General features: G+C 45.1%; 1 protein-coding gene across 3 annotated transcripts in view; it reads right to left on the bottom strand.

Annotated features, from left to right (window-relative positions):
• Positions 1-25,350, bottom strand: part of ITCH (itchy E3 ubiquitin protein ligase) — a 129,995-nt gene that overhangs the window by 50,412 nt on the left and 54,233 nt on the right. For 2 of the 3 annotated variants that reach the window (XM_019539727.1, XM_019539729.1), the window contains 5 exons: positions 24,430-24,567; positions 15,559-15,601; positions 8,500-8,669; positions 7,089-7,323; positions 748-843 (listed from right to left, as the gene is read on the bottom strand). In XM_019539727.1, coding sequence (XP_019395272.1) covers positions 748-843; positions 7,089-7,323; positions 8,500-8,669; positions 15,559-15,601; positions 24,430-24,567 — 682 coding nt within the window. The remainder of the gene's footprint in view (positions 1-747; positions 844-7,088; positions 7,324-8,499; positions 8,670-15,558; positions 15,602-24,429; positions 24,568-25,350) is intronic. The other variant, XM_019539728.1, reaches the window with a different exon arrangement.

The following is a 25,350-nucleotide window of genomic DNA, read 5'->3' as shown; positions in this document are numbered from 1 at the left end:
ACCCATCTAGCTCCCAGATCCCACTCCCTGCCAGCCCATGGCCCCATCCCAGCCCCCCAGCCAAGCGCCCTGCCCACATGGGTCCTGCCCTAGCAGTGGATGCAGGGCAGATGGGCCTGGGTCCAATGGCTGCTGGAAAGAACCACTGCTGCCAGGGCTGCCAGGAAACGGAGCCTGGCTGCTGAGTTGCCCCAGCTGTGATGTGCGCCCAGGAGCAGTGGGATGTGCAGAAGGCTGGACTTCACCTGGGCCAGTTGGGACCAAGGAACCTGCTGTTGGTTGGACAAAAATCCTTCTGCAGGCTGTATCCAGCCCATGGGCCATATTTTGCCCACCCCTGCTCTGACAGCAGAAGTGAATTCAGATTTTAAGTTGATAACTATACTTCCTTTTCCCCCTATACCTTCCTTCCACCCCTCCAAATCCAACAAGCACATAGTGTAGATAAGACTTTTGTTTGCTTTTTTTTCCTTTTGTAAAGACCATTGGCAAAACAGAAGGAGGAGGGGAAAAATGCTTAGCCTCAGCTCTTATGCACAAGCACATATTACCTGTATAGGGGTAGAGATGGTCAGAAGATTCTGTGCTTAATATCTAACATTAACTGGATCACTATGCTTCCTGGGAACTGTCTACACTGGAGTGAACTAATGTGCTTGCACATGCTAATCTGAGACTCTACAAATATTTTTAGGTTATCCTAAAGCACTGTTTCTCCAGGAAACCAGACTTCTTATCCAGACTCACCCTGGAGGAAGAGGCTCTGGCCGATCCCAGGTTGTTCTTTTTTCAACATGATCCACGTAGTACACCCGACCATGCTGGTCCACTCTTTGTTCCCAACTGAAAAAATAGGTAAAAAACTGTTCCAACAATGCGTATGCTGTTTAAAGATAACAGAAGAAATACCTTCTTAATAAAATATTTGCCCTGTAAGCCACTTTTAATAAAACTAGAGCAGTGAATAGGGAGAAGCAAACAGGACAGTTTGCAAGCAGTTTGTGGGGAAAGAGGAGGAAGGGGAAGAGGAACCAGGCACCACATCCTGCTCTGAGAAGGTAACTGAGCCAGGGGTGCCTGTGTGCTCAGCTTGCTGAGGCTCAGCTGTTTGGTGGGTGTGTGTGCTTGGGTGTGTGCTCTGAGCAGCTGAGCGGGCCGATCGCTGATTGACTGCTGCCTGGGTTTGAAAAATGTCCCTAACAAAGGGTCCTAGCCAGGCCCAGGAGAGGTATATAAGGAGGCAGACCAAGCAACCAGGGGAGCAGTAAATAGGGAGAAGCAAACACGATAGTTTGCACGGGCAGGCCCTGCAGCCTCTCCCTGCCTTCCGCTCATGTGGGGCTTTTGGCCTGCTGATATGTCCTCCATAGGAGGTTTATATTGAGCAGATTCTTTTTGGTATTGGGTGGTGGAACCGGAGCGTGCTCCATCCACTCCATGCATTGACCTGGTATTACAGTGCCTCCAGGACCGGTGCAAAAAACAAACAAACAAAAAAAACAAAAAAAAAGTCTGCCAGCCAGTTTGCAGGTCAGTTTGCCACCCCTCTCTTTAAAGGGGAGCCTGAAAGGCAAGATTCTTTCCCCCCCTATGTAATTAGGACTAACTAAAAAGTTTAATTTTAGCAGCTAAAATTCAGCAGCTAGACAAAGATTCAAGCCTATTGTTTAAGTAGAGTCCAGAGTGAGGGGGAGTTTGCTTGGAAACTCACACATTCCTTCACTGTAAGCTTGCTGAGAGGAAAGAGGTTGGAGGGAAAAGGGAACTTTTCAGATCAAGGAACAGCAAACAGGCCAGCTACAGAGGAGTTAGCTAGGGAAGGTCTGCTTGGAGAGAGGGGCACAAAGTGAAAGGCAGCGAAGTAGAAGACCCAGTGACATGGCTGGAGGATGCTGCAATCCCATAGCCACTGCCACTTCCAGCTCATCTTCTGCTTCCACCTATGAGGTGTCTGTCCAGGCAGGACCACACACCATTGAGGCTTCCCCCCAGGTCCTGGGGTTTGGTGCTGTGCAGACTGCAGCTTGCAGATTCCTCCCTGTGCCAGCCAGGTGGGGAAATGCCTGCAATGTGACTGGTGCCTTCTGATGATGTTCCTTAGGGAGAAGGGAAGGATACAGGAGGAGGTAGCAAAGCTCTGAAGCATCCTTCACCATGAGGACTTCATAGATTTCATACTGGAGGACACCTCTAGGACTGTGAAGGAAGGACTGCCAGAGGTGGTGCTAGAAAAGAAAAGGGCATGGACTATCAGGAAGGTGGAAGCTTGTATCTTTTGGCGGCAAGAAGTTGTTATCCCCACATTCAGTGGTTTGCCTGGAGAACAGATGTGGAGTGCTAACGAAAAGGAAGAGCCCATTCCATTGGTGGAAGACACCAGGCCAGGAATCCCCAAGGTGGGGAGGATTGAGACTACTGCCATGAAGAAGCAGCAACTGGTGATGGTTGTTGGAGACTCCCTTCTGCAGGGGATGGAGGGATGCATCTGTTGGTGTTACCTGCCATTGCAGAAAGTCTGATGCTTGCCTGAAGCCCAGAGCCAAGAGATTACTGAGATCTGTCCAACTCTACTATCCCAAGCTGCTCATCCACATGGGCAATGATACCGTCAGAGGTGACCCTAACCATATCGAATGTGACAACAGGCCTCAGGTGCAAGGATGTAGGGGACAGTGGCATAGTAGTGTTTTCCTCAATCCTACCAGTCAAGGGGAAGGACCCTGGCAGGTGTGGACACATCCTGTGTATTGATGCATGGCTGTGCAGGTAGTGTCGGAGTAGGGATTCAGCTTCTTTGACCATGGGATATTGTTCCAAGAAGAAGGATTGCTAGGAAGAGATGGGATCCACCTGACAAAGAGAGGGAAGAGCATTCTTGCAGACAGGCTCACTAACCTAGTGAGGAGGGCTTTAAACTAGGTTTGCTAGGGGATGGAGAAGTAAGCCCTGATGTAAGTGGGGGACCTGGAAGAAGCAGAAGCAGGAGGGAGCAGCAGGGGAGGCTTCATTCTTCCTGAGAAAGTAGGCCAATCTGCTAGTCACTTCAGGTGTCTGTACATGAATGCACAGAGCCTGGGAAACAAGCAGGAAGAACTGAAAGTCCTCACACAGTCAAGGAACTAGGACGTGATTGGCATAACAGACTTGATGGGATAGCTCGCATGACAAGTTGAGTGCCCAAGGGGTTGGTCCTGGGGCTAGTTTTATTCAGTATCTTCATTAATGATCTGGAAGATGGGATGCATTTCAGGGTGATCTAGATAAATTGGAGGACTTGGCCAAAAGAAATCTCATGAAGTTCAGCAAGGACAAGTACAAAGTCCTGTACTTAGGACAGAACAATCCCATGTACCAGCACGGGCCAGGGACTGGCTGGCTAAGCAGCAACTCTGCAGAAAGGGACCTGGGGTTTACAGTGGACAATAAGCTGGATATGAGCCAACAGTGTGCCCTTCCTGCCAAGAAGGCTAACATCATACTAGGTTGCAGTAGTAGGAATGTTGCCAGCAGATCAAGGGAAGTAATTATTCCCCTCTATTCTGCACTGATGAAGCCACATCTGGAGTACTGTGTTTAGGTTTTGGCCCCCCTCTAAAGAAGGGATGTGGACAAGCTGAAGAGAATCCAGCAGAGAACAACAAAAATGGTTTGGTGGCTGGGGCACATGACTTATGAGGAGGGGCTGAGGGAAGTGAGTTTATTTAGTCTACAGAAGAGAAGACTGAGGCGGGATTTGATAGCAGCCTTTCATTTTCTGGAGGGGGGTTGCAAAGAAGATGGAACTAGACTGTTCTCAGTGGTAGCAGATGACAGAACAAGGAGCAATGGTTTCAAGTTGCAGCAAGGGAGGTTTAAGTTGTATATTAGAAGAAACTCTCTCACTAGGAGGGTGGTGAAGCACTGGAACAGGTTACCTAGAGATGTGGTGGAATCTCCATCCTTGGAGGTTTTTAAGGCCTGGCTTGACAAGCCCCTGGCTGCAATGATCTAGTTGGAGATGGATCCTGCTTTGAGCAGGGGGTTGGACTAAATGACTCCTGAGGTCCTTTCCAACCCTAATTTTCTATGATATCTGCACCTATCAAAACGCTTTATAGAAGACAGTAATATAAAATAACATGTGCATTATATGTATAAGAAGTATTTTAAAAGAACCGCTTCAAGCATATTTTGAAGGCAGAAGGAAGTATCTACATAAACAGCAACCAAACTCCAACTAGACTAGTAACAATGGCCAGTAGCACTTTTGTGTGTGCGTGCATGTGTGCACGCAAGCATACGTGCATTTAATCCACCAAGTATCAATGATATCGGTCAATTTGAAATGGGGTCTAATCTTACAGTCCTAATTTGGCCTTCATCCATGTGATGTTAGTGGCACTGTCTCTAATATAAGAGCAACAACCTGGCACAAAAACTTGAATAAAATATAATTAAAGACTGAAGTATTTAAAATATGTAAAAGTTTAACCTTAATTCTCATACATACAGAGTTAGTGTGAACACCTAAAATGAACAGGAAGGCAAAAAGAAAATGACAAACTGGCGAATGATAATCTGCAGATAGCTCATTTTACCTAAAGCGAACTAGCAGAATAGTTCAGAACTGTAGGGAAACTTGTCTCAACTTCTTGTTTCCAGTACAGAATATGTGCAATTCACTCAAATGACTATTCAAAAATCCTCATCTGAAAATTCAAGTTTCAGTAGACTTCCAGAGGAGTATAATACATTCATTTATTTATTTGTTAGTGTGTAATACAACTGCATTGCATTTAAGACAGATTTTAAAATGCCATTTTACAAGTCTAGAATACACTGAGGATGTTTCTTTGACCTTATGGACACCACCCATCTTGAGATATAATGTGGCTTTGAGCAGTTTACAGGGATTGAGATGAAGTATAGAGAATGTGCCAGGACAGAAAAGGGGGTGCATTTATGGCTAAGGAAGCAAACTGGAAACCTTCAATGAAGCCAGTGCAAACTTGCAGCTACTCTTGGCTTGAAATCTCACTTTCCATTCTACTCCATCATCTTCTGTTTCCTGCTGAAGAACAGAGCTGGGCAACTCATAGCAGAATGAATGGGAGATGATGATTTCCTATCATGGAGCCAAGTAGCAGCACTATACTGTATAGCGAGCTGCCAGGTTGTCACTTGAGTATAAAGGATTTAGGACTTTTGATACCTTGGTAGGAGGGCAAGTCAACTTAATATACTGATAATCATATTGCAATTTGATGGTGCTATTTAATAAATCAGCAGCAAAAGAGCAAAGATATAGTCATATTCAAGAGGTGATGCTTGATAAATGGGGTAGTTCATACTCCTCAGATCTATTGCTAGGCCGCCTACACATCAAACTAGGCAATGTTTAATCAATTACTCCAGGGGCAGCCTGTGGTGGATTTCCATCCCCAATCTCTTCCCTGTCTCTCCTAATTTTTTTTCCCCTCTTTCATTGTCTTCTTACCTGTCTATCACTCTGGCTGCTAAGCAACCAGCTCTGCCTGTGTGACCCAGATCAGGTGAGAGGCGGGGGTGGATCTTCCTTTATTGTTTTAAGCAGAGACCTCATGGCTTTGGGGGGGGGGGGCAGGGCAGGCTCAGTAGCCCCTTTCACTCCACCAGGTAGTCATGACACATTTCAAATTAGTTGGCTAGCAACCAACAGCTGCTGGTCTTCACTGGGCCCCCATAGGTGATGTCAAAAGGTCTATAATAAGCTAAGACTGCGCAGGAGGTAGGGCAGAGCAGCCGTGATGAAGAAACACACAGCAGCTGAAACATCTGCAGCTCTCTCTTTCAAGATGCTGAAGTGAGTAGACTGCTGCAACTTATCTAGATATATAGTTTGCTGTAAAGTAGATACATGATCAAAGGCTACTAGCCACACTGTCTGCTCTAGGGTTATTCTGTAATACTTCTGTATCCTGCACCCTTCCCCAAGCCTTCCCTCTGTAACCAATAAAGTTCTTCACTGTACCAAGCGTGGTGGCTTTGTTGGGAGAGGCATGCCTTTGTGGCCCCTTGGTCTGGCTGACTAAGGGAGACTACTTTTTGTGCTTCAGGCTAAAGGAAGCACCCCAAGCTTTTGCAGTGGGTCAAGCACCCTCAAGATCTAACAAGGCCTGTGTGCCCCAGAGGGCACAGGGCCCAGAACAGACCATATCCCCTGGGTGGTTGTGGTGGTACCCCCAGGCTTGCAGGTGTGCTCTGAGAAGGGGGCTGGCTGAACGTGAAGCGCCCCCAGGGAGGCACTTGGAGTTTGGCAGGTAGACAAGGCGCAGTGAGGTGGGTGGCTCAGCACAGGAGCGCCCCCCTACTGTTCCGCCACACAGCCATCCTGAAGCATGAATACTGCAAGTTTCATGGGGTAACTTGTGTGTGTGACACATGGCAGATACGGTATGAAGCAGAAAGCACAGCAGCAAGCTGGGTAGGGAGCACAGGACAGGGAACAAATCAGGCAAGGGAAGGCGTCTGCACTGGCACTTAGAGTGGGACTTAATCTGTGGCATGCCTGCCAAAATGGTTGGCTGCTACTGAACTACAGTGTTCAAATTGAAAAGGTTTTCTTCAGAGCCACAAAGTCTAGAAACTTTTTTCCAAAACCAAACACTTAGCTTAATCACAATTCTGCAGCAAGTAGCTGTTTTGGTGACAAATTCTACAGCCACAGAAAACAGAACATCTTGCTTATGAGAACTAGGTATTGGAAGTCAAAGGATCTAGATTATTTTGGAACCTTATATACCATGCATTGACTGCTCTCCTGAAATAAACAAACATGTTATCTTACAGAAATATATATTCTACAAGATTACAACCTCATTTGAAGACCCTCAATAAAAGGGTTTTACAGCACACCCATTTGGGCATTTGTTACCATTACCAAATATGAAACTATCAGTAAATTTAATCACCACATTTAATTTCTAATACCCAAAGGCTTATTAAACAAAGTAGATATTAAAAAATAAAAAACAGATCTTGATTTTGTTAGTGGGCAATACACAGAAACTATGGGTATTTATAGCAGGAATTATTAAAAAGAACTAAGAAATAGAACACCGAATCCTTACCCGGGTGGAAGAGGACCTTGATTGACTGTAGTGAGTGGCTGAGACGTAGGATTTACTGGCTGGACTTGTCTGGATACTGGAGGTGTCATCAAAGCAGAAGCTGCAGGAGCTGTTGGTTCACTTGTTGCCCCCTCAGGGCTCTGTTCTGAAGGTGTATTTGTAGCTGTACCTGGCAATGATCCTGTATTAGACGCATCATTTTCTGTGGATGTAGATGAAGGGCCACTGACACATGCTATGAAATCAGAGAAAAACAAACACCGACTCTTAACTGATTTCAGGTCTCATTAATGTTTAAGTCTTAAGCAATCCATTAATTAAACAGGGTAAAAAGGTTCAGTCACCTATTCTCTCTTTCTACTTCTGGGTTTTTCTGTGTTATACCATCAGCAGAAAGGCTACATTCCTAGCACTAGCACCACCAAGACAGATTTTATATTTTCATGATGAGACTTTCCATTATCTTTAACATGACAATTTGCCCACATCCAATAAAAATAAATGTTTGTAATGGAATCCTTTACTTGCGTTAACTATATTTGTGTTTTTTTAAAAAAATGAACAATAATGAACAATAAAATACATACTCCTATGACACTATTATCTCTCATTCATTACTAACTGGGAAGGCTGTCAGAGGTACGAGCTTTAAAACCCTCTCTTTCAATGGGACCTCACTGTCTTCTAACACTTATACTGACACCACTGACAGATGTGCAGGGAGACCCCAAAGAATGCTGATCACGTAAATATCAGATGCTTATTCCCATAAGCAGTCCCCACACTGAAGGCAATCTGCCCTCTCAGCAGCACCACCTGGCTCCCTTATGACATCAATTGTAAGCACTGAGCTGGCTGGCAGCAGCTCTGGCCAGGCTGAGTATATAAGCCCAAAACCTTTGTTTGGATTTTGGCTGCTCAACACTTTCTTTCAATCTTTGACATTTGTGCCTTTTTCCTGCCTTGAACCCCAGTACCTCACTCCTGCTTCCTCTGCTATGTGTTCCGGATTCCCCGGCTCTTGACCTCTGAGCCTACCCTTGGCTATGACTTGGATATCAGACTAGGAACATAGCTTGGACTTCCTAGTTCTGATCCCTTTGTGCAGCTTGGCTCCTGATCTGTATTCCCTGCAGACTCAGATACAGATTTAAATTTGCACTCCTCAAGACTGCTTATGCCACAATCCTAACACTTTGACATTGCAGTAAAACATTTCTAACCAGAGGAACAATAATTAACCACCTCCCCCCCATCTTCTGGAAGTAAACCTTCATAAAAAACCATTTGCCTATAAGAATGTAATAATTTTTATCAAGAAAAATGTGATCAGCACATTTAATAAATGTTTGTGTCTGTTCAAATGCAGATTAATTCATAAATAGTTGATGTTTGACACTGCAATACATACCAACTACTGAAGCAGGTCTACGTGGGGTAGGTGGGGGGGGCCTAGAAGGCCTGGGAGGCCTGGAAGGTTTACAGTTTCCATTTGTGAGTAATGGCGAATCACTGCCATTAGCAGTCCTGTTTTCACTGGATCCTACATCCTCACTGCTTTCTACACCATTTGTGTTAGTCCTTTGTAGGAAGAGACAGAAACAAGAATTATCCTAGAAATGTATAGAAGATATCAGAACAGATAAATTAAACTATTAATACTTTAAATAAGAAAATTATTGAATATATTACAATATTATAAACCTCTCATACAATAAAATTACTGGTAATTTTTTGTAAAATATTACACTATGGCAATAACTGCTTCATAGTCTATTTCAGTCCCGACACACAGAATATACATTGTTTGCAATGTGTCAGACAGGTAATAGGTAAGGAATGAAGGGGTATAAGAGGCCACATTTGGAGGAATGTGTTATTGTAAACAGGAAAATACATGGGACTTAAACATTTGTAATAAATTCTCTTTCTGCTGGTAGCTTTCTTGGGATAAAAATGGTTTCATAAAAATAAGGCAATGAGTGAGTGATTCTCAAAAAATCATACATCTGTACACTGGTACTGCTGGTTTTTTAATAAAACCTTATTAAAAAAGGAATTTAAAAAAAAGTCACAGGAAATGCTTATAGATTAATGCACATTATGTGTTCGGGATGTAACTGAGAAGATCCCCAAACTCATCTGGACCTCCGACCACCAGCCTATGCTACTCATTCACGTGGGCACAAATGACATGGCTTGGAGCAATTCTGGCCAGGTCATGAGTGACTACAGTGCTCTGGGGGATGGGCTCAAGGGTCTGGAGGCTCAGGTAGTTTTTTCCTCAATCCTCCTGGTCATGGGTCTCGAAGGGAGAGTTGTATTGAAGAGGTCAACAAAAGACTCTGGCAGTGGTGCCAGCGTGAGAGGTTTGACTTTTCTGACCACAGTCTGCACTTCAGGGACAGAGGCAGTGGCTTGTTGAGGAGGGATGGCCTCTACCTCACCCTGAAAAGGAAGAAGTTCTTCTCGCCCATCCTGGCTGACCTACATGACAGGGCTTTAAACTGGGATTGCTGGGGGCAGGCAGTCAATAAACAGTTGTAGCCCAAGGGAACCCACTCCAAAAACAGTCCAAGGAAAGATCATGTCCCAGTACACAGGAAAGCCCAGGGCTTCCCACAGCAGCCTTAGCTGCCTGTATACAAACACCAGGAGTTTGGGAAACAAGCAAGAAGAACTGGCCCTCCTCCTGAGTGATGATGATAATGATTTTGTAGGGATAATGGAGACCTAGTGGGACTCCACCTACAACTGGTCCGTAGGTATAGAAGGCTATATCTTGTACAGGAGAGACCCAGTTGGGAAGAGGGGTGAGGGTGTACCTCTTTGTGAAGAAGCAGTATGCTTCCCTTCAAACTGAGTTTAGCAACCCAGGAAGGTGTCTTGAGACCCTCTGGGTTAAAATATGGGGGGGGGACGGACACATGAGGAAGGGGATACAGTTGTAGGAGTCTATTATAGACCTCCCAACCAAAAGGAAGAGCTGGATCAACAATTCAATAGGAAACTGGCTGAGGTTGCACGCTTTCAATGCTTAGTCATCATGGAGGACTCCAACCTCCCCGACATCTTGTGGGAAAAGCATGCGGCCAAATCTGACTGGTCGTGTCGCTTCCTTGCTTGCACTGATGAGCTCTACCTAATGCACAGGGTATACGGGTTGACTAGAGGAAAGGCACTGCTGGATCTGGTTCTGGCCCAAGGGCGTGATCTGGTGAGTGATCTGAGGATCAAGGAGAAGCTCGGTGACAGTGACCATGAATTGATTACTTCCACTGTCCAACAGGGTGTGCAAATGTCTCAGTAAAACAGAAATCCTCAACTTTGAGACGGCTTGACTTTCAGAAACTCAAAAGACTGGCCAGCCAGGCACTAAGAGACCATGGCCCCTTAGAAAGGGGATTTCATGAGGAATGGTTGTTTCTTAAAAACACCATCCTCAAAGTACAAGGAAAGTCCATTCCATCCTGCAAGAAATGCAGTCAGTGGGCTGGGGAGCCCCTTTGGCTCAATAGAGAACTTTTGGACCTCCTGAAACTAAACAGAGAAGCCTAGACCAGATGGAAAACAGGAATCATCACCAAGGAGGACTACACAGCACTAGCCCACACCTGTAGAGAGCAGACCAGAAAAGCCAAAGCTAGGGGTGCATTGATAGAGATTCTGGGGGCCAGTACCGATAGCCTATATTTAAGGAATCATATTGCTGATACTGATTTGATTTCCGATACAGCTGCCTCCAGCTAGTAAGTCTGGTATGGTGGAAGGGGAGGGGAAGGGCAGATCAACACCCCTGGCAGTGAGGGAGGGGGCAGGGGCAAGTGCTGCCCAGGCGGGGTGGGGGGGCCCAGTGCCGCAGCTCATGGGGGGTGAGGTGGCTCCTGCCACTGCTTGCACCCCAGGAGGGCATGGGACTGTGTGCCACCTGGAACTATGCGGGGCAGTGCAGGCTACAGCCAGGGCTGTGTGGGGCTCTTCTTGGAGAGAGATGGGTTTGGAGGGGGTGCCGGCAGCGCAGGGAGGATGCTGCATCCATCCCAGATTTCACTTCGGTTCCACTCCTAGCGTTACAGCCACCAACTACCTGGCACTGCTCTGGCTCAACCATGGGCTGGGAAGAGCCCAGGCTGTGGCTGGTGGTAGCAGCACTGAGAGCTGACCTGCAGTGAAATTTGGGATGGATGCAGCATCCTCCCAGTGCTGTCAGCACCTGCTCCGAGCCCAGCCCCCAATAGGAAGAGCCCCACACAGCCCCAACTGCAGCCTGCCCTGCCCTGTGCGGATCTAGGGCCCCCCTGTGCTCTCCTGGGGTGCAAGCAGTGGCAGGAGCTCTCCCCTCCCCATGAGCCGCATCTCTGCCCCATCTGCGGCAGTGCCTGCCCCAGCCCCTCCTTGACCATAGGCATTGATAAGCCCCCCATGCCTTTTCCCTTTCCACCACACTGGACTGACCAGCTGGAGGCAGCTCTCCATGCTACTGACTCTGCTCCTTGTTGCCTGAGTGCTGTGCTGCAGCTGCACGCAGCATGAGCATTTATTGGCCAAATTACTGGCCCCATCGGGCTGATAACTGATACAGTGAATTTTCTTTATATTGGTAACAATCCAATATTGGACCAATGTATCGGTGCACCTCTAGCCAAGGCAAAAACCAAACTCAGGCTAGCCATGGGAATCAAGGAAAACAAAAAGTCCTTTTTCAGACATGTGGGAAGTCAGAGGAAAAACAAAGGCAACATTGAACCCCTGGCTAAATCAAATGGGGCAGCTGATGTCTAACGCTCAGGAAAAGGCCAGTCTCTTAAATGATTACCGTATTTTTCGGACCATAAGACACACCCGACCATAAGACGCACCCAGTTTTTATGGCAGGAGAGACTATGTGTGCCGGTGGCCGGCCAGTTTTATTGCCGGCTCCCGGCCACCGGCACGGGCGCCGGCTTCCGGTGTAAACAAGCGGCGGGTGTCCCGCTCGGGCTCCGCCGCCTCCGCGGGCAAGCTCCGCCCCGTCTCCCTGGGACACACACCTTCGGACCATAAGACGCACCCTTGTTTTCCCCCCACTTTTGGGGGGAAAAAAGTGCGTCTTATGGTCCGAAAAATACGGTACTTTGCATCGGTCTTCCACACATCCAAAGAGGTCACCGTGTCAGATTGGATGCAAAGCACCCAGGGGGCAGGAAATGGGTCCACAATTGATGTAGATAAAGTAAAGGAACATTTCGAGAGGCTCAACATCCACAAGTCTGCGGGCCCAGACAGAATGCACCGAGAGTCCTGAAGGACTTGTACATGTTCAGCTTTTTTAAGTAGTTCCTAAACTGTTCCTTCACAACTGAGGACTGCTCACCTCTTCCCCAAACTGTGCTGCCACGTGCAGTAGTCTGGCAGCTGATTCTGCCTGTGAAGACTGAGGCAAAGGTGGCATTGAGCACTTCTGCCTTTTCTGCATCCTCTGAGATCATGCTCAGGGGCAATCAGCATGGGTTCATCAAAGGCAGGTCCTGCCTGACCAACCTAATTGCCTTTTATGACCAGGTGACTAAATCCTTGGATGACGGTGTCGCCGTGGACGTAGTCTTTCTAGACTTTAAGAAAGCCTTTGATACTGTTTCTCACCCCATCCTCATCAGTAAATTAAGCAACTGTGGCATTGATGCCTGCCTACACAGTTGGATGGGTAAAAAATTGGCTGATGGGGCATACCCAGACAGTAGTGGTGGATGGGTTCTATTCAACCTGGCGAGATGTGAGCAGTGGGGTACCCCAGAGCTCGGTCCTCAGGCCCGCACTGTTTAACATCTTCATCAGCGACTTGGATGCTTTCCTGACCTCTGATCATGCGCATGGCTCTTCTCTGGACTCTCTCAAGTTTCTCCACATCCTTTTTGAATTGTGGAGCCCAAAACGGAACGCAGTACTCCAGCTGTGGCCTCACCAAGGCTGAGTACAGGGGGAGAAGGACATCTCGGGATTTGCTTGAGAAGCATCTATGGATGCAAGCCAGCATTTTGGTCGCTTTACTAGCCGCAGCATTGCATTGCAGGCTCATGTTCATCTTGTGGTCAATGATGACCCCCAAGTCTCTTTTTTCTGTAGTGCTAGCCAACGTAGCACTGCCGAGCCTATAAGGGTGCTGCAGGTTTTTTCCCCTGAGGTGGAGAACCTTGGATTTTTCAGTGTTAAACACCATCGGGTTCTTGTCCGCCCATTTGCTGAGCCTGTCCAGGTCAGCCTGGATCACCCGCCTGTCTTCTGGCGCAGATGCTTTGCCCCAAAGTTTGGCATCATCGGCGAACTTGGTAAGTCCGCTCCTGACTCCAATGTCCACATCATTAATGAAGATGTTGAACGATATGGGTCCAAGGACAAAGCCTTGGGGAACACCACTGGTCACAGGACACCATGAGGAGTGACTTCCATCAATTACTACCCTCTGGGTCTGACCACAAAGCCAATTTCCCAGCCAGCAGATTGTGGTAGACCCAAGGCCACAACTGGCCACTTTCACCAAGAGGTGATCATGGGATACCAGACTGAAGGCTTTTTTGAGGTCAAGATATATGACATCAATCTCTTCTCCCTTGTCCAAGTGATAGGTCACCGGGTCATAGAAGGAAATGAGATTGGTCAAGCAAGACCTATCCACAACAAACCCGTGCTGGCTATCCCTCAGGATGTTGGCGTCTGCCAGTCCATTAAGGATGGCCTCTTTAATAAACTCTTCTAAGATCTTCCCTGGGATAGATGTCAGGCTGATGGGCCTGTAGTTTGCCAGATCCACTTTCCTCCCTTTCTTGAAGATAGGCACCACATTGGCCTTCTTCCAGTCTTTGGGCACTACACCAGAGCGCCAGGAGTTTTCAAAGATCCATGCCAGGGGCTGGGCTATGATGCTCGCCAGCTCCTTGAGTACCCTGGAGGTGTAGCAGGGCCAGCTGACTTGAAGGTAGTTAGCTTCTCAAGATGCTCCTTCACGAGTCCAGCATTTATGGAGGACAGGGGATCTCTCTCACCCAGACCTCCCTGTCCTGTAGCGGGCAGGGGTGTCCCAAGGGACCGATGAAAGACCGACGCAAAGTACCCATTTAATAGGTTGGCTTTTTCCTGGGCGTCAGTTGTGAGTTGCCCCATCTGCTTCAGCAGGGGTCCAATATTGCACTTGCTTTTCCTTCGGCTCCCCGCATATCTGAAAAAGGACTTTTTATTGTCCTTGATGCTCGAAGCTAGTTGGAGTTCAGTTGGAGCCTTGGCTTTCCTGGTTTGCTCCCCGCAGGACTGGACCAGTGCAGAATAATCCTCCTTGGTCTCGGGATTTAGTGAATCCCATCCTCCATCCTTTGTAGGCCTTTCTTTTTAGCCTCAGGAGGTCTGCTAGGTCCCTGGAGAGCCAGGGGGGCTGCTGTGCCCTCTTGCTCCCTTTCCTCCGAGATGGAATAGACGTAGCTTGTGTATGGAGGATCACTCCCTTGAGAAGCAACCACTCTTCTTGAACTCCCCTCTCCCTGGGGTCATGGTCTCTTAGGGCTCACTGACAAGCCTCCTGAGTTTGTCAAAGTTGGCTTCCTTTTTGTGATTTAGTTTACTGAAGAGTTCCAAGCTGGTTTTCTGCCATACTTGCTAGTATTCCTGTTCCTCGGGACGGTTTGTTCTGGCACTTTCTGAAGTCCAGGGTCCTTACTCCACTGCTCTCCATCCTTCCTTTCCTTAGGATCTTGAACTCTTATCTCATGGTTAATGCTGCCCACATTGCCATCCACTACTACATTCCCCATCAATTCTTCCCTGTTTGTGAGGTCAGGAAGAGCATGGGCTCTAGTTGGTCGCTCCAACACTTGTACCAGGAAGTTGTCCCCAACACTTTCCTGGATTGCCCTCCCTACAGATATCAGGGGGACTAATGTCCCCCATGAGAATCAGGGCCTGTGATAGGGACACTTCTGCTAGCTGTTTGAAGAAACGCTCATCCACCACTTCCTCCTGGTTTGGTGGTCTATAGCATACCTCCAACATGACATCACCCTTGTTGCTTTCCCCTCTGACCCTAACCCAGGGACACTCAACAAGCCTATCTTCAGCTTTATATTGAGCTCTGAGCAATCATATGGCTCTTACATCAAGCGCAACCCCTGTCCTCTTCCCCTCCTGCCTGTCCATCTCTACTAATTAAAAAAGAAACATATTCAATTTAGAACTATTGCTTGTAGATGCACTTTCTGAATGTACCATAAATAGAAACTCATAATGTAAAATAATATTATCTAAATAACAAACTCAAAAGGGGTAAGGTTTTCCAAGTTCTACTCACATTTTAGAAGATGCCTTAACTAAATATGTTGAAAAGTATTTCTTAGCTCCTTACAAATTGCTGATTTTTTTCTTTTTCATCAAAAATTATAGTTTTTGAGATTTGTAATAACTATAAGCAGTATAAGAACAAGTGAGTAAAAAAACCCAAGTCCTATACCTTGTTTCATTTCTTGTTCTGGAGCTATCATTCTGTGTGGGACCTTAAACAGAAGAAGGAAAGATAAGAAATATTTTAATGTTATGTAGTTATGTAATGCAACTTCCAAGACGTAAAATAGTTCTTAATACTCAGGTTCATTCCTTATGTGGCTATAAAAATGTGTCAGACAAATCTATGTTCTAGTCACATTTTAGGCTTTTGCTAGTGAAAAGCAAAAAAAAATACCAGTAACACTTTCTTCTCACAAAGTAACACCACATAAGAAAGTTTGGTATTGTGCAGTACTACCCAATACAATGTGAAAAATGGTAAGAAAACATCATTTTTGTTTCTTATCTGATCTCTATGACAGTCTCAAGCAGCCTTCTGCCTCCAAACAACTCTGCTCCTCACTTACTCTCTCTCTTGCTGAGGGTAGGTTAGAAGTCAGGGGAAAAAGCTGAATCTTCCAGAATGTTTTCTTCCTGCTTCGTGGATTCCTCCCTTGGTGACAAACCTTGAGCTGGAGCTGTTGCTTTGCTGGGCTGGGCTAGCTCTCCAGTGCAATCCTAACCCGGTCCCTTTTCCTTTGCCCCATAGGTTATTTCGAGTCAGGAATAAGAACTACAGACAGCTGTAGCATGCGGCCAATCTCTAAACACAACAGCGATGCCTACTGGCCTCAAACAGAATTACAGCAGCCCAGCCTAAATTCTTGAGCCAGTTTTACATGGCACACCAAAACACAGAAGTTGTGATACTTTGAGTTACTAGCACTGAAATGTTTATTACAAATATGTGATTTTCATAGAATTAGAAAAAAGTTGTTAACAGGAGTTGTATAGGAATGTAACAACCCGAACGTAAAATAGTATGAATTAAGCAGGCCAAACAAGCAAACAACTGTAATTCCAATAAAGAAAATATCTTAAATAGAGAATAGTGCTCAGTATGGCTACTTTGCAGACATTAAAAAAAAAATAGCTGTGCTTTACTTTAAACTCAGAGTGGTCCTGCACTGAGCCCAGATAAAATAATATTATCTAAACAACAAACTCAAAAAGGGTAAGGTTTTCCAAGTTCTACTCACATTTTAGAAGATGCCTTAACTAAACATGTTGAAAAGTACTTCTTAGCTCCTTACAAATTGCTGATTTTTTCTTTTTCATCAAAAATTATAGTTTTTGAGATTTGTAATAACTATAAGCAGTATAAGAACAAGTGAGTAGGCCCAGAAGAGGCAATGAGTTAGTTGGATCTGGCTCCCCTAATGTCTGTACACATCGGGAACTTTAGTGGGGTTCTTTTGGCCCTTTTATTTAATAGCTGATTGACTCGACTTTAGATAAAAGCACCAAAAAGCCCTGCTGAAACACCCAATCTATACAGACGCTGGTGAGCAGAGTCAGAATAACATGCTGCTTTTTCCAGTAAAACGTTTTTGTTTTGTAACATCTGCAAGCGGCCCACATAACTACAACTGTATTCCATTTGTTTGCACGTAAGAGTGTGCCTTCATGATTACATAAACATTTATATTTAAACAAGTGCTCATTCCTCAACATCCCAACATCACTTATTTGACAGTGCAATGAAATTCTAACACTAAATGTGTGACTTCACAAATTATCTGTATGGATGAAGGATGGCAAATGTATGGCCTATGCCACCCAGCTTCTGGTACTGGAAGGCCAGAGAATTTAGGGGTGGATTTAGCAGGGGCCTGAGGCCCTCTGCAGTATCCAGAGCTATGCTGAATATGGCTGTTGGTGGCAGGAGGGTGAGCAAGGGCTGTGCTGATAAAGCTGTTCTGGCCCAGCAGCCCCTTGGAACAGCCACTGCTTAGTTTGCTGCTGCAGCTACCACTTGCTTTATCAATCAAGCTTGTGAGGAGCCCTAGGGTCTGGATCTGGCTTGAAGCATGGGGTAAGACTGACACGATATCAACTTAGGATCAGACAGAAGAAGCAACAGCAAGACTGGGAAGAAAAAGGCTCATTTGAGAAAAATATCCACAATAAAAGTATAACTCAATGTCTATGGAGAAATCTCTATCAAGGAGGAAATGTAAACTCGAAGTAGAACCTGAGCTAAAAGATCCAGGATCTATAGCTCAACAACTACAGAGAACTCTTAACATCTTTGTGTAGTCCAATCCACTAAAAAAGATAAACTGGCCAATACTGTGTAAGTCTGTATTTCAACAGTAAGTTGACTTTTTCCTCTTTTTGAGGGGAATAAGGGATGCCCACATTTTAAGACTCTCTCTTAAAAGTTTTCTCCATTTTATAAAAGGTCTTTAACAAATCCTCTTAATCATACCAGTGAAATACAACAATTTAGATAACATCTATTTTTCTTGTACCTAGTAACTTTCAAAAATAAGACTGACTTCTGCCAAAATCTTGAAGTGACTTTCTAAGGCACAGAAAGGGATCTTTGATTATATGCTTGCCTTATGTGAAAGACTAAATCATTAATACATTTTACAAAGAGTATAAGAAAGTTTTTTTGAAGTAAAAAAAACACCTAAAAAGAAAACTCTTATCTAGAATCTTAGCCAATGAATCCACTTCCAACATTAGCAAGTGAAGAGGAATACAGTAAAGCAGGATAAATAATGTGAAGTTGTATGCATCAAAAACACAGAGGAAAAATAAATGTTAAACCCATCTATTCAAGACCACTAACTTTTATCTGAGCCAAATCTGCACAAAATGAACTTTTCCAGACAGGAGATCTTACAACATCTTCTGCTCTCCTGTGAAATATGAATTCTCATTTCCATCTAGGAGAAATTTTACAATCTTTGCATTTCCCTATGGCTGAGGACTATATACCCAAACAGCTTGCAAATAAAGAAATATTTTTGCAAATAGCTAGTTGGTCTAATAAAAGATATCACCTATACCATGAGTTCTGATTCTATTTTCATATGTATTTCTGGTTTATTTATAATGAACAGTTATGCATAAAGTCTAAGGTTGGGTTGAAATCTGTTTTTCCCCCTTGTCTTCACACTTTCAAACCCAGGTTTTGATTTTTCTTTGGAAAGCAGAAATTCTTTTCAGATCTAAGAGTTTGACACTAGTTTCATTACTCTAGTAGAATGAACCAACTGTAAATCATACTTCCACACAGTGGAGATTTAAAGGTGGAATTTTCATGTGAAGGCCGTTTTGGAAAGCTGCCCTGTGCTGCGACAGGCAATTTTTATATAGTGAAAGTGCACTCTGAGAGAAAGAATTTAAATGGGGCTCCATGTTCATAATCTGATTGTTGAATCAAATATGGTAGATGCTACTTCTTTAAGCCCAGCTGTACCAATCTACATCATATGTCAATAATAACAAAAGTTGTGGAGGCCAAATCATACTTGTGCCAAGCCCAGTGAAGGAAAATGGGGTACAGTAGTTAATAATACAGTAATACTCCCTTTTTCCTTCATTGGACTTAGCATAGGTGTGACTGATGGGTATTTAAACAATTCTATAGATAACATGGAAAATAATTACCCTCTCAAATGTTAGCTGCATAGCTCTGCTGGATTAAAAGAGTGAAAAAATGGAGATTTCACCTTTCATCTCTAAAGTAAACAGATCGGAATCTGAACACAAACAGAACAAATCTGAGTTGGGAGGTGTCATTTTTACAGTACCATTTGAAGTAGAACTACTGGGCTTAAATTATAGCAAAAGAAATTGAGGTTGGATATTAAGAATAATTTTTCATCTATGAGAGTGGCTAAATGCAGGAACTGATTACCTGGAGAGACTGTGGGATCTGTCACTGCAACTTGAGCTGGAAGTCAGAAAGCCATTTTTGTAGGATGGTTTAGAATAAGCTGTTTCTTGCCTTGAGCAGGTGGTTTGGACTAGATGACCTTCTGAACTCCCTTCCAGCAATATAATTCTAAAACTGCTAACATCTAATTCCTAAAACACATTCAGAAATTCTTTCATGTGTTGGGTTGAACCTTTCATCTCATGATCACCCAGCAGCAAAGTTTATTCACTTCTGTTGCTACTTCAGGTTTAAGCCAGGGGTAAGCAACCCCTGGTACACGCACCAGAACATGGCACAGGAAGGCATTTTGCTTGGTGTGTGCACTTTGGGGCCGACGGCGGGAAAAAGGGCTGGGCTGGGCTGCACTGCCACAAGAATGATCAGGCCACTTGTGGCTCCCCTGCCATCTGCCCCTGGTTTGCCAACGTCTTACAAGCCAAGGCTGTGGTTGTTTTTGGCACTGCCAAAAAACATTGCCAACCCCTCTTTTAAGCTGTTTCTGATATGCTGTTTGAAAAAATAAGTCAATTTCTCTATCCTATTTTAATTCCTCTCTTTTCAAGAATATATTTCTTTATTTAGTAGATGAGTGCAGTGCTTGGGAAAGCAAATGTGTAAAAAACACATAATGAAAACAAATGTAGTGCAGAAAGAGACAATACAAGTTTCCTTCTATAATTCTATGAACATCCCTCAACTCTACTCTGCAAATCCCATATAATTCAGTCTTTGGCCTTTCTACAAAAAAATTCTAATACAAGCAAATTATAACATTGTTTTTATTAACAGGTTAAATGGGAAGAAGGGCAAGGCCAAACTTATTTTCATTTATGAGGGAGCTGGTAAGAAGTAACAGGTAAAATGTTGGTGACTTAATTCTCTGACTCAGTTTTCCTATAATATTTAAATGGAAACTGAAATTAACATGACAGCTGTTTGCTTCCTTTTCTGTATATTTTTGTTTGTTTTTGCGGAAGCAGGACACTAAACATTTGCCATGTTTGAACAGACTAGCCATCCATCTAGTCTATAACAATGGAAGCCAAACTTTTTGGCAGGTATACCCCAAATCAGCCTCACACCCTCCCCAAGTGCCACTGTGATTTCTTTCCCCTGTCCAGTCTACTGCTGTTTTGATCCCAGCTGTTCTCCCCGCCCAATCTGCTACTCTTTCTGCTCTATCTGCTGCTGTGCTGCCTGTTTCCTCCAAAATCTGCTGTGCCACACACAGTGGGTGCCTATGGCACTAATGCCAAAAGATGGACACTCCTAGCCTATGACATAGCCTCTTACAGCAGCCAATGTTGGACTCCTTTGATGAATAAGCTTTTCATAATGTTCTTATACCGTGTTATGCAACATAACAGGGGGAAATCTTATGCCCTGGACATGTGTTGACAATCATTATCATTTTTTTTCTCTTATATAACTGTAAATGCTTTTATTCTTCAAGGTTTTTAGTCTTCAAAAAAATTTACTCCAGCTACTGGCAGCTGACAAGGTCAACAGCATAGTGAGAATGCAGCTTGCATCCCCTCTTCTGGCCGTCTTTCAAGAAAGCACTAAATATAAGTCCTTCATGAACAGCAGCTATTGTTTTGAATAAACAATAACAAAGTGGGGAAACTGAAAGATTTTTAGCAAGGCTATGACCCTAAAGTAAAATTATACAGAGATTAAAAATTATCCATATCTGCTGAATATCAAAACACAGTATACTGTATGTTAAGTATTATCCAGATTCTGTAGCACTGTACTATGGCAGGCTGCAAAATCTACAGAAACTTGAGGTACACTTATATAATAGATATTTAAAAAAAATTAGTATGAAATGAGCAACTTGGTACATTTTTTTGTATTATTTTGATATTCAACTCAATTTATTCTGCATTACTTCTTTGACATAATGCCACAGATCAACTTAATGCTTGACAACTACATTGAGGAAGCAGTTGGGGTGAGATGAAGTTCTGACATGAAAGAAGCACTGGATGTAATATGGAGCTGAGATGGTTAGCATACAGCAGGGGTTCCCAAACTACGGTACGCATACCTGGGGATATGTAAGACTCTATGGGATATGCGGGAGAAATTGTGTAATGGCAGTTTTAATTTTCATGATAATATAGCAGACCCTCACCATTTGCAAGGGATACATTCCAGAGATCCCTGTGAACGGTGAAATCTGTGAATATGTACTGTACTGTATCATGAATGACGTGTGCCCCCATCTGGGGGGGCACAGCTGCACTGGCAGTGGTGGGAGCATGGGGTGGCTGCAGAAGCCTGGTGGCAGCAAGAACAAAGCTTCCACATATTGGAATCCACAAATGCCAAATCTGTTAGTAGTGAGGGTTTCCTGTAATTGGCATTTAAGGGGTTAAATATAAAATGTAATGCTGGTAGTGGTAAGTGGGCAGCTGGTAAAGAAAAGGTTTGGGAACCTGTGGCATAGACCAAAGAACAAAAGGTTACACTGTTGTTATATTTCAGTAACATCTGTAAGCTCCAAATCATGATTCCACTTCCACACTATGAAATATCACAGAAAGATAGGGCTGGTAGGGACCTCAAGCCTGGTGACAAAAGTTACATGTAAACTACTTTAAGCCTGTAACAGAACAGAAGTTCTGTGCACATAAACCAAAATGGCTGAAACTGGTTTAAGATAAACCTGGTAGAATGCAGTATCAGACTTAATCAGACTTAACTGATTTGGGTCAAATTGGTTTATGAAGCTTCTGTCCCAGACCCCTTCCTGGTTTAAGCTAAATCATCGTCCCTCAGCATGCCTTCCAGCCCTGGGCTGGGCTGGGCTGTGCTGTCTGCTTCAGCAAAATAGGGTTGGGGGGGGGAGGGGAGGAGGAGGGAGGCAGGCACTGCCCCCCCTCTGGCAAACCCCAGCTAGGGTCTGAGGCCGGGGACAGAGGTAATCCCCCCTTCCCTTGGCTAAGTCCCCATTGCCCCAAGTAAAGAGTTGCCCTACCCTGCTAAACTTACTGAAAGTTACTGCTGGTTCAGCTGTGGACTATAAATTTCAGAGGCACCTGGAAGCAGGAAGAGAAAGTGATGAGCAACCCTGCAGTTGTAATTCTGGACTGCAAATCCCACAGACCTTTGGGGCAGCAGGAAAAGGAAGTGAATTCACAGCCCATGCTGGCTATGTGCCAGAGAACTGGGCTCTGGTGTATGCCCAGCTTCTGTCCTGAGCCACTGCAAGCATGCGGCTGCATTTCTCGAATCAAAAGTGAATTTGTGTCCAGCGTTTCTCAATTTAATCTCTGCAGTTTAGACTAACCTACAAAGACTGAATCAATTCAGCCTCGGGCTTTTTGACTGTCTGTACTTAGCCCAAGAGGTCACTTAGTTCAACCCGCTCCTCAAGGCAGGATCATTCCTGTCTAAATCATTCCAGTCAGGTGTTTATCTAATCTGATTTTAGAAACTTTCATGGATAGAGATTCCACAGCATCTCTAGGCAATCTATGCCAATGTAATGAAGGCTTTAAGTGGTAGGAAGTAAATCCAACCCCAAGTCTTCTGTCAGCCTCTTTAAAAAAATGGTCAGTAATGCAGGGAATGTTGAGAGAGAAGAGAAAGGAATTGATAAAATACAATCAAATGATAGAAGAGAAACTCAAAACACCTAAACAGTTAACCTTTAGAAACTACAAATAAATAAAAGTTTGACAGCCTAAATGGTTAGATACTTAGAATGAAAAACATTTAATTTATTAATATTCTAGGTACAGCAGATGCATACGGCAAGTAGCACATCCAGTTATGAGTAACACTATTATTGTAGCTTTCTAAAAAGAAAGACATGAACATGTAAGCCAAAAAAATTCAAAGGTTTGAATTTGACAAATGCACTGAAATTAGGGGTGCACTGATGGAGATTTCTGCGGCTGGTACCAATAGCTGATTTTTAAGGAGGCATATTGGCTGATACCAATCCGATTTCCGATACCCGGCCTGGCAGTGTGGTAAGCTGCCTCCAGCTGGTAAGTCTGGTGCAGGGGGAAGGGGGAGGAGGGGGAAGGGGAGATCAAGGCCCGTGAGGGAGGCATGGGGCTGGGACAATTGCTGCCCAGTCAGGGCGGGCATGGGACGGTGCTACAGCTCACCTAGGGGTTGCGGGGACAAGGGAGTGGCTTCCGCTGCTGCACATCATTCGTCTGGGTGCTGCTGGTCAAGTAGTTTGTCTGGTGCTCCCCACTTGCCCGGAGGCTCCCATCATTTGTCTGGGAGTGCATGTGGTAGGTGGGGAGGGGGCGCATGTGCCCCTGGGTCTGTACGGGGTGGGGCGAGCTGGGGTTGTGCCAAGGGCGGCAGCTACAAATTCACCATAGCCCCTTCCCAGCACAGCCCTGCCGGGAAGAGCTTGGTGTAGCCCTGGCTCCAGCCCACCCTGCACAGACCTAGGGGCACACCTGTCCCCATGCCCTCTCGGACAAGTGGCAGGAGCAGCGGCAGGAGCCACCAAGTGAGCAGGTGAGCAATGGATGAGCTGCCATCCAGCGGCTCCTGGCTGAGTGGTGCACAGTGGCAGGGAGCCACTCCCTTGCCTCCCTGGACAAGCCGTGGCACCATCCTGTACCCACTTGGCCCTGGATGGGCAGCACTTGCCCCAGCCCCTGCCCCAGCCCCACACCCCCCTCACTGCGGGGACCCTGATTTGCCCCCCACCATGCTCCTTCCCTTCTCCCTCCCCTTCCACTTACCAGCGGGAGGCAACTCTCCATGCTGCTGGGCTGTGCTCCCCACTGTGGCTGTGCACATAAGCGGGCCATTTATCAGCCACATTTTCAGCCTGATATGGACGATTTCCGATATAGTAATTTTTCTTTATATTGGTACCAATCCAATATCAGACCAATGCATCAGTGTACCTCTAACTGGAATGGATACTGAAAGATTATTTGAGACCATCACAACTGCAAACCTCAAAAGAAACAAAGAGATGTTGGAAGCATTCACTGTTTGCAAGAGTGCAACAGAAGCTACTGTATGTGTTATAAACAAACTTTTGTCTCGTTTTCAGTTAAAATAAGCATATTGTACAGATTATGCATACTGTAAATTTAAATAACTGTTACTCACTTCTTAGATTTGTAGAATCACCATTAGTTAGGAGCTCAGGATCTACCTGCATCCCATCTAGACAAACAGATAAGTCTCCTATAACTTCTACTGGATCTCTGTCACTGACAAGCTGCAATGTCACAACCACCTGCTCAACTGAAAAAGAAAAAAAAATGCAGAAATATCAGCAGCCTCTCTGTTTATGAAATCACTAAAATTTACATTTTATTGCAAAAATTGTCAAACCTACAGGGGAAAACACATCAGGTCTAACCATAGCTTTATATATTAATCATTTTTACTTAAGCTCTTGCTGAATAATAATTAATCCTTTCATGATTCCTCTGAATTGGTATCACTTCCATATCAAAAACAGCAAACTAAGTCTGAGAGGTGATGCAGCTTGCACACAGAAAGGACTAGTTTTGCAACAATCATCAGAACTTTACAGTTTCTAACTCAGGGGTGGGCAAAATATGGCCTGTGGGCCACATCTGGTCTGCCAGGCACTTCCAGTGCCCAGCGCAGCACCCAATGAATTGCACCCCACCCAGCCCTTCTGCCCATGAGAGTGGGAGCAAGGTGCCCATGTGTACAAGCCCCCAACATGCCTTATTGGGCCTTGCTACCACCCTCTTGGGTGGAAGGGCTCTGCCCAACCAGCAGCTTCTGGGCAGGGCTCCTGCTGCAGCCAGAACCTGCCAGAACCTGCTTGCTTGGAGCGGCAGGGAGGGAACTAGAGGGGCTGGTGGGGGGTAGAATTGCAGCTGGGTGGAAGTGGGAGCGCAGTGTGGAGCATGTGCCCAGAGAGGCAGTGGGAGTGTGGAGCTCAGCTGGGCAGGGTGTGGGTGTAGGGACCACCCTTCTGCACTCCTCCCATGGCAGGCAGCCACAACTGCTGGTAGCAGCAGCATGTGGGGAGGTCAAGGCACTTGTGCC

The sequence above is a fragment of the Crocodylus porosus genome, unplaced genomic scaffold (genome assembly GCF_001723895.1).
Source record: "Crocodylus porosus isolate Cpor-Errol unplaced genomic scaffold, CroPor_comp1, whole genome shotgun sequence".
Lineage (NCBI taxonomy): Eukaryota > Metazoa > Chordata > Crocodylia > Crocodylidae > Crocodylus > Crocodylus porosus.
The sequence above is the reverse complement of the archived record's forward strand: the minus strand, read 5'-3'. Positions and strand labels throughout refer to the sequence as shown.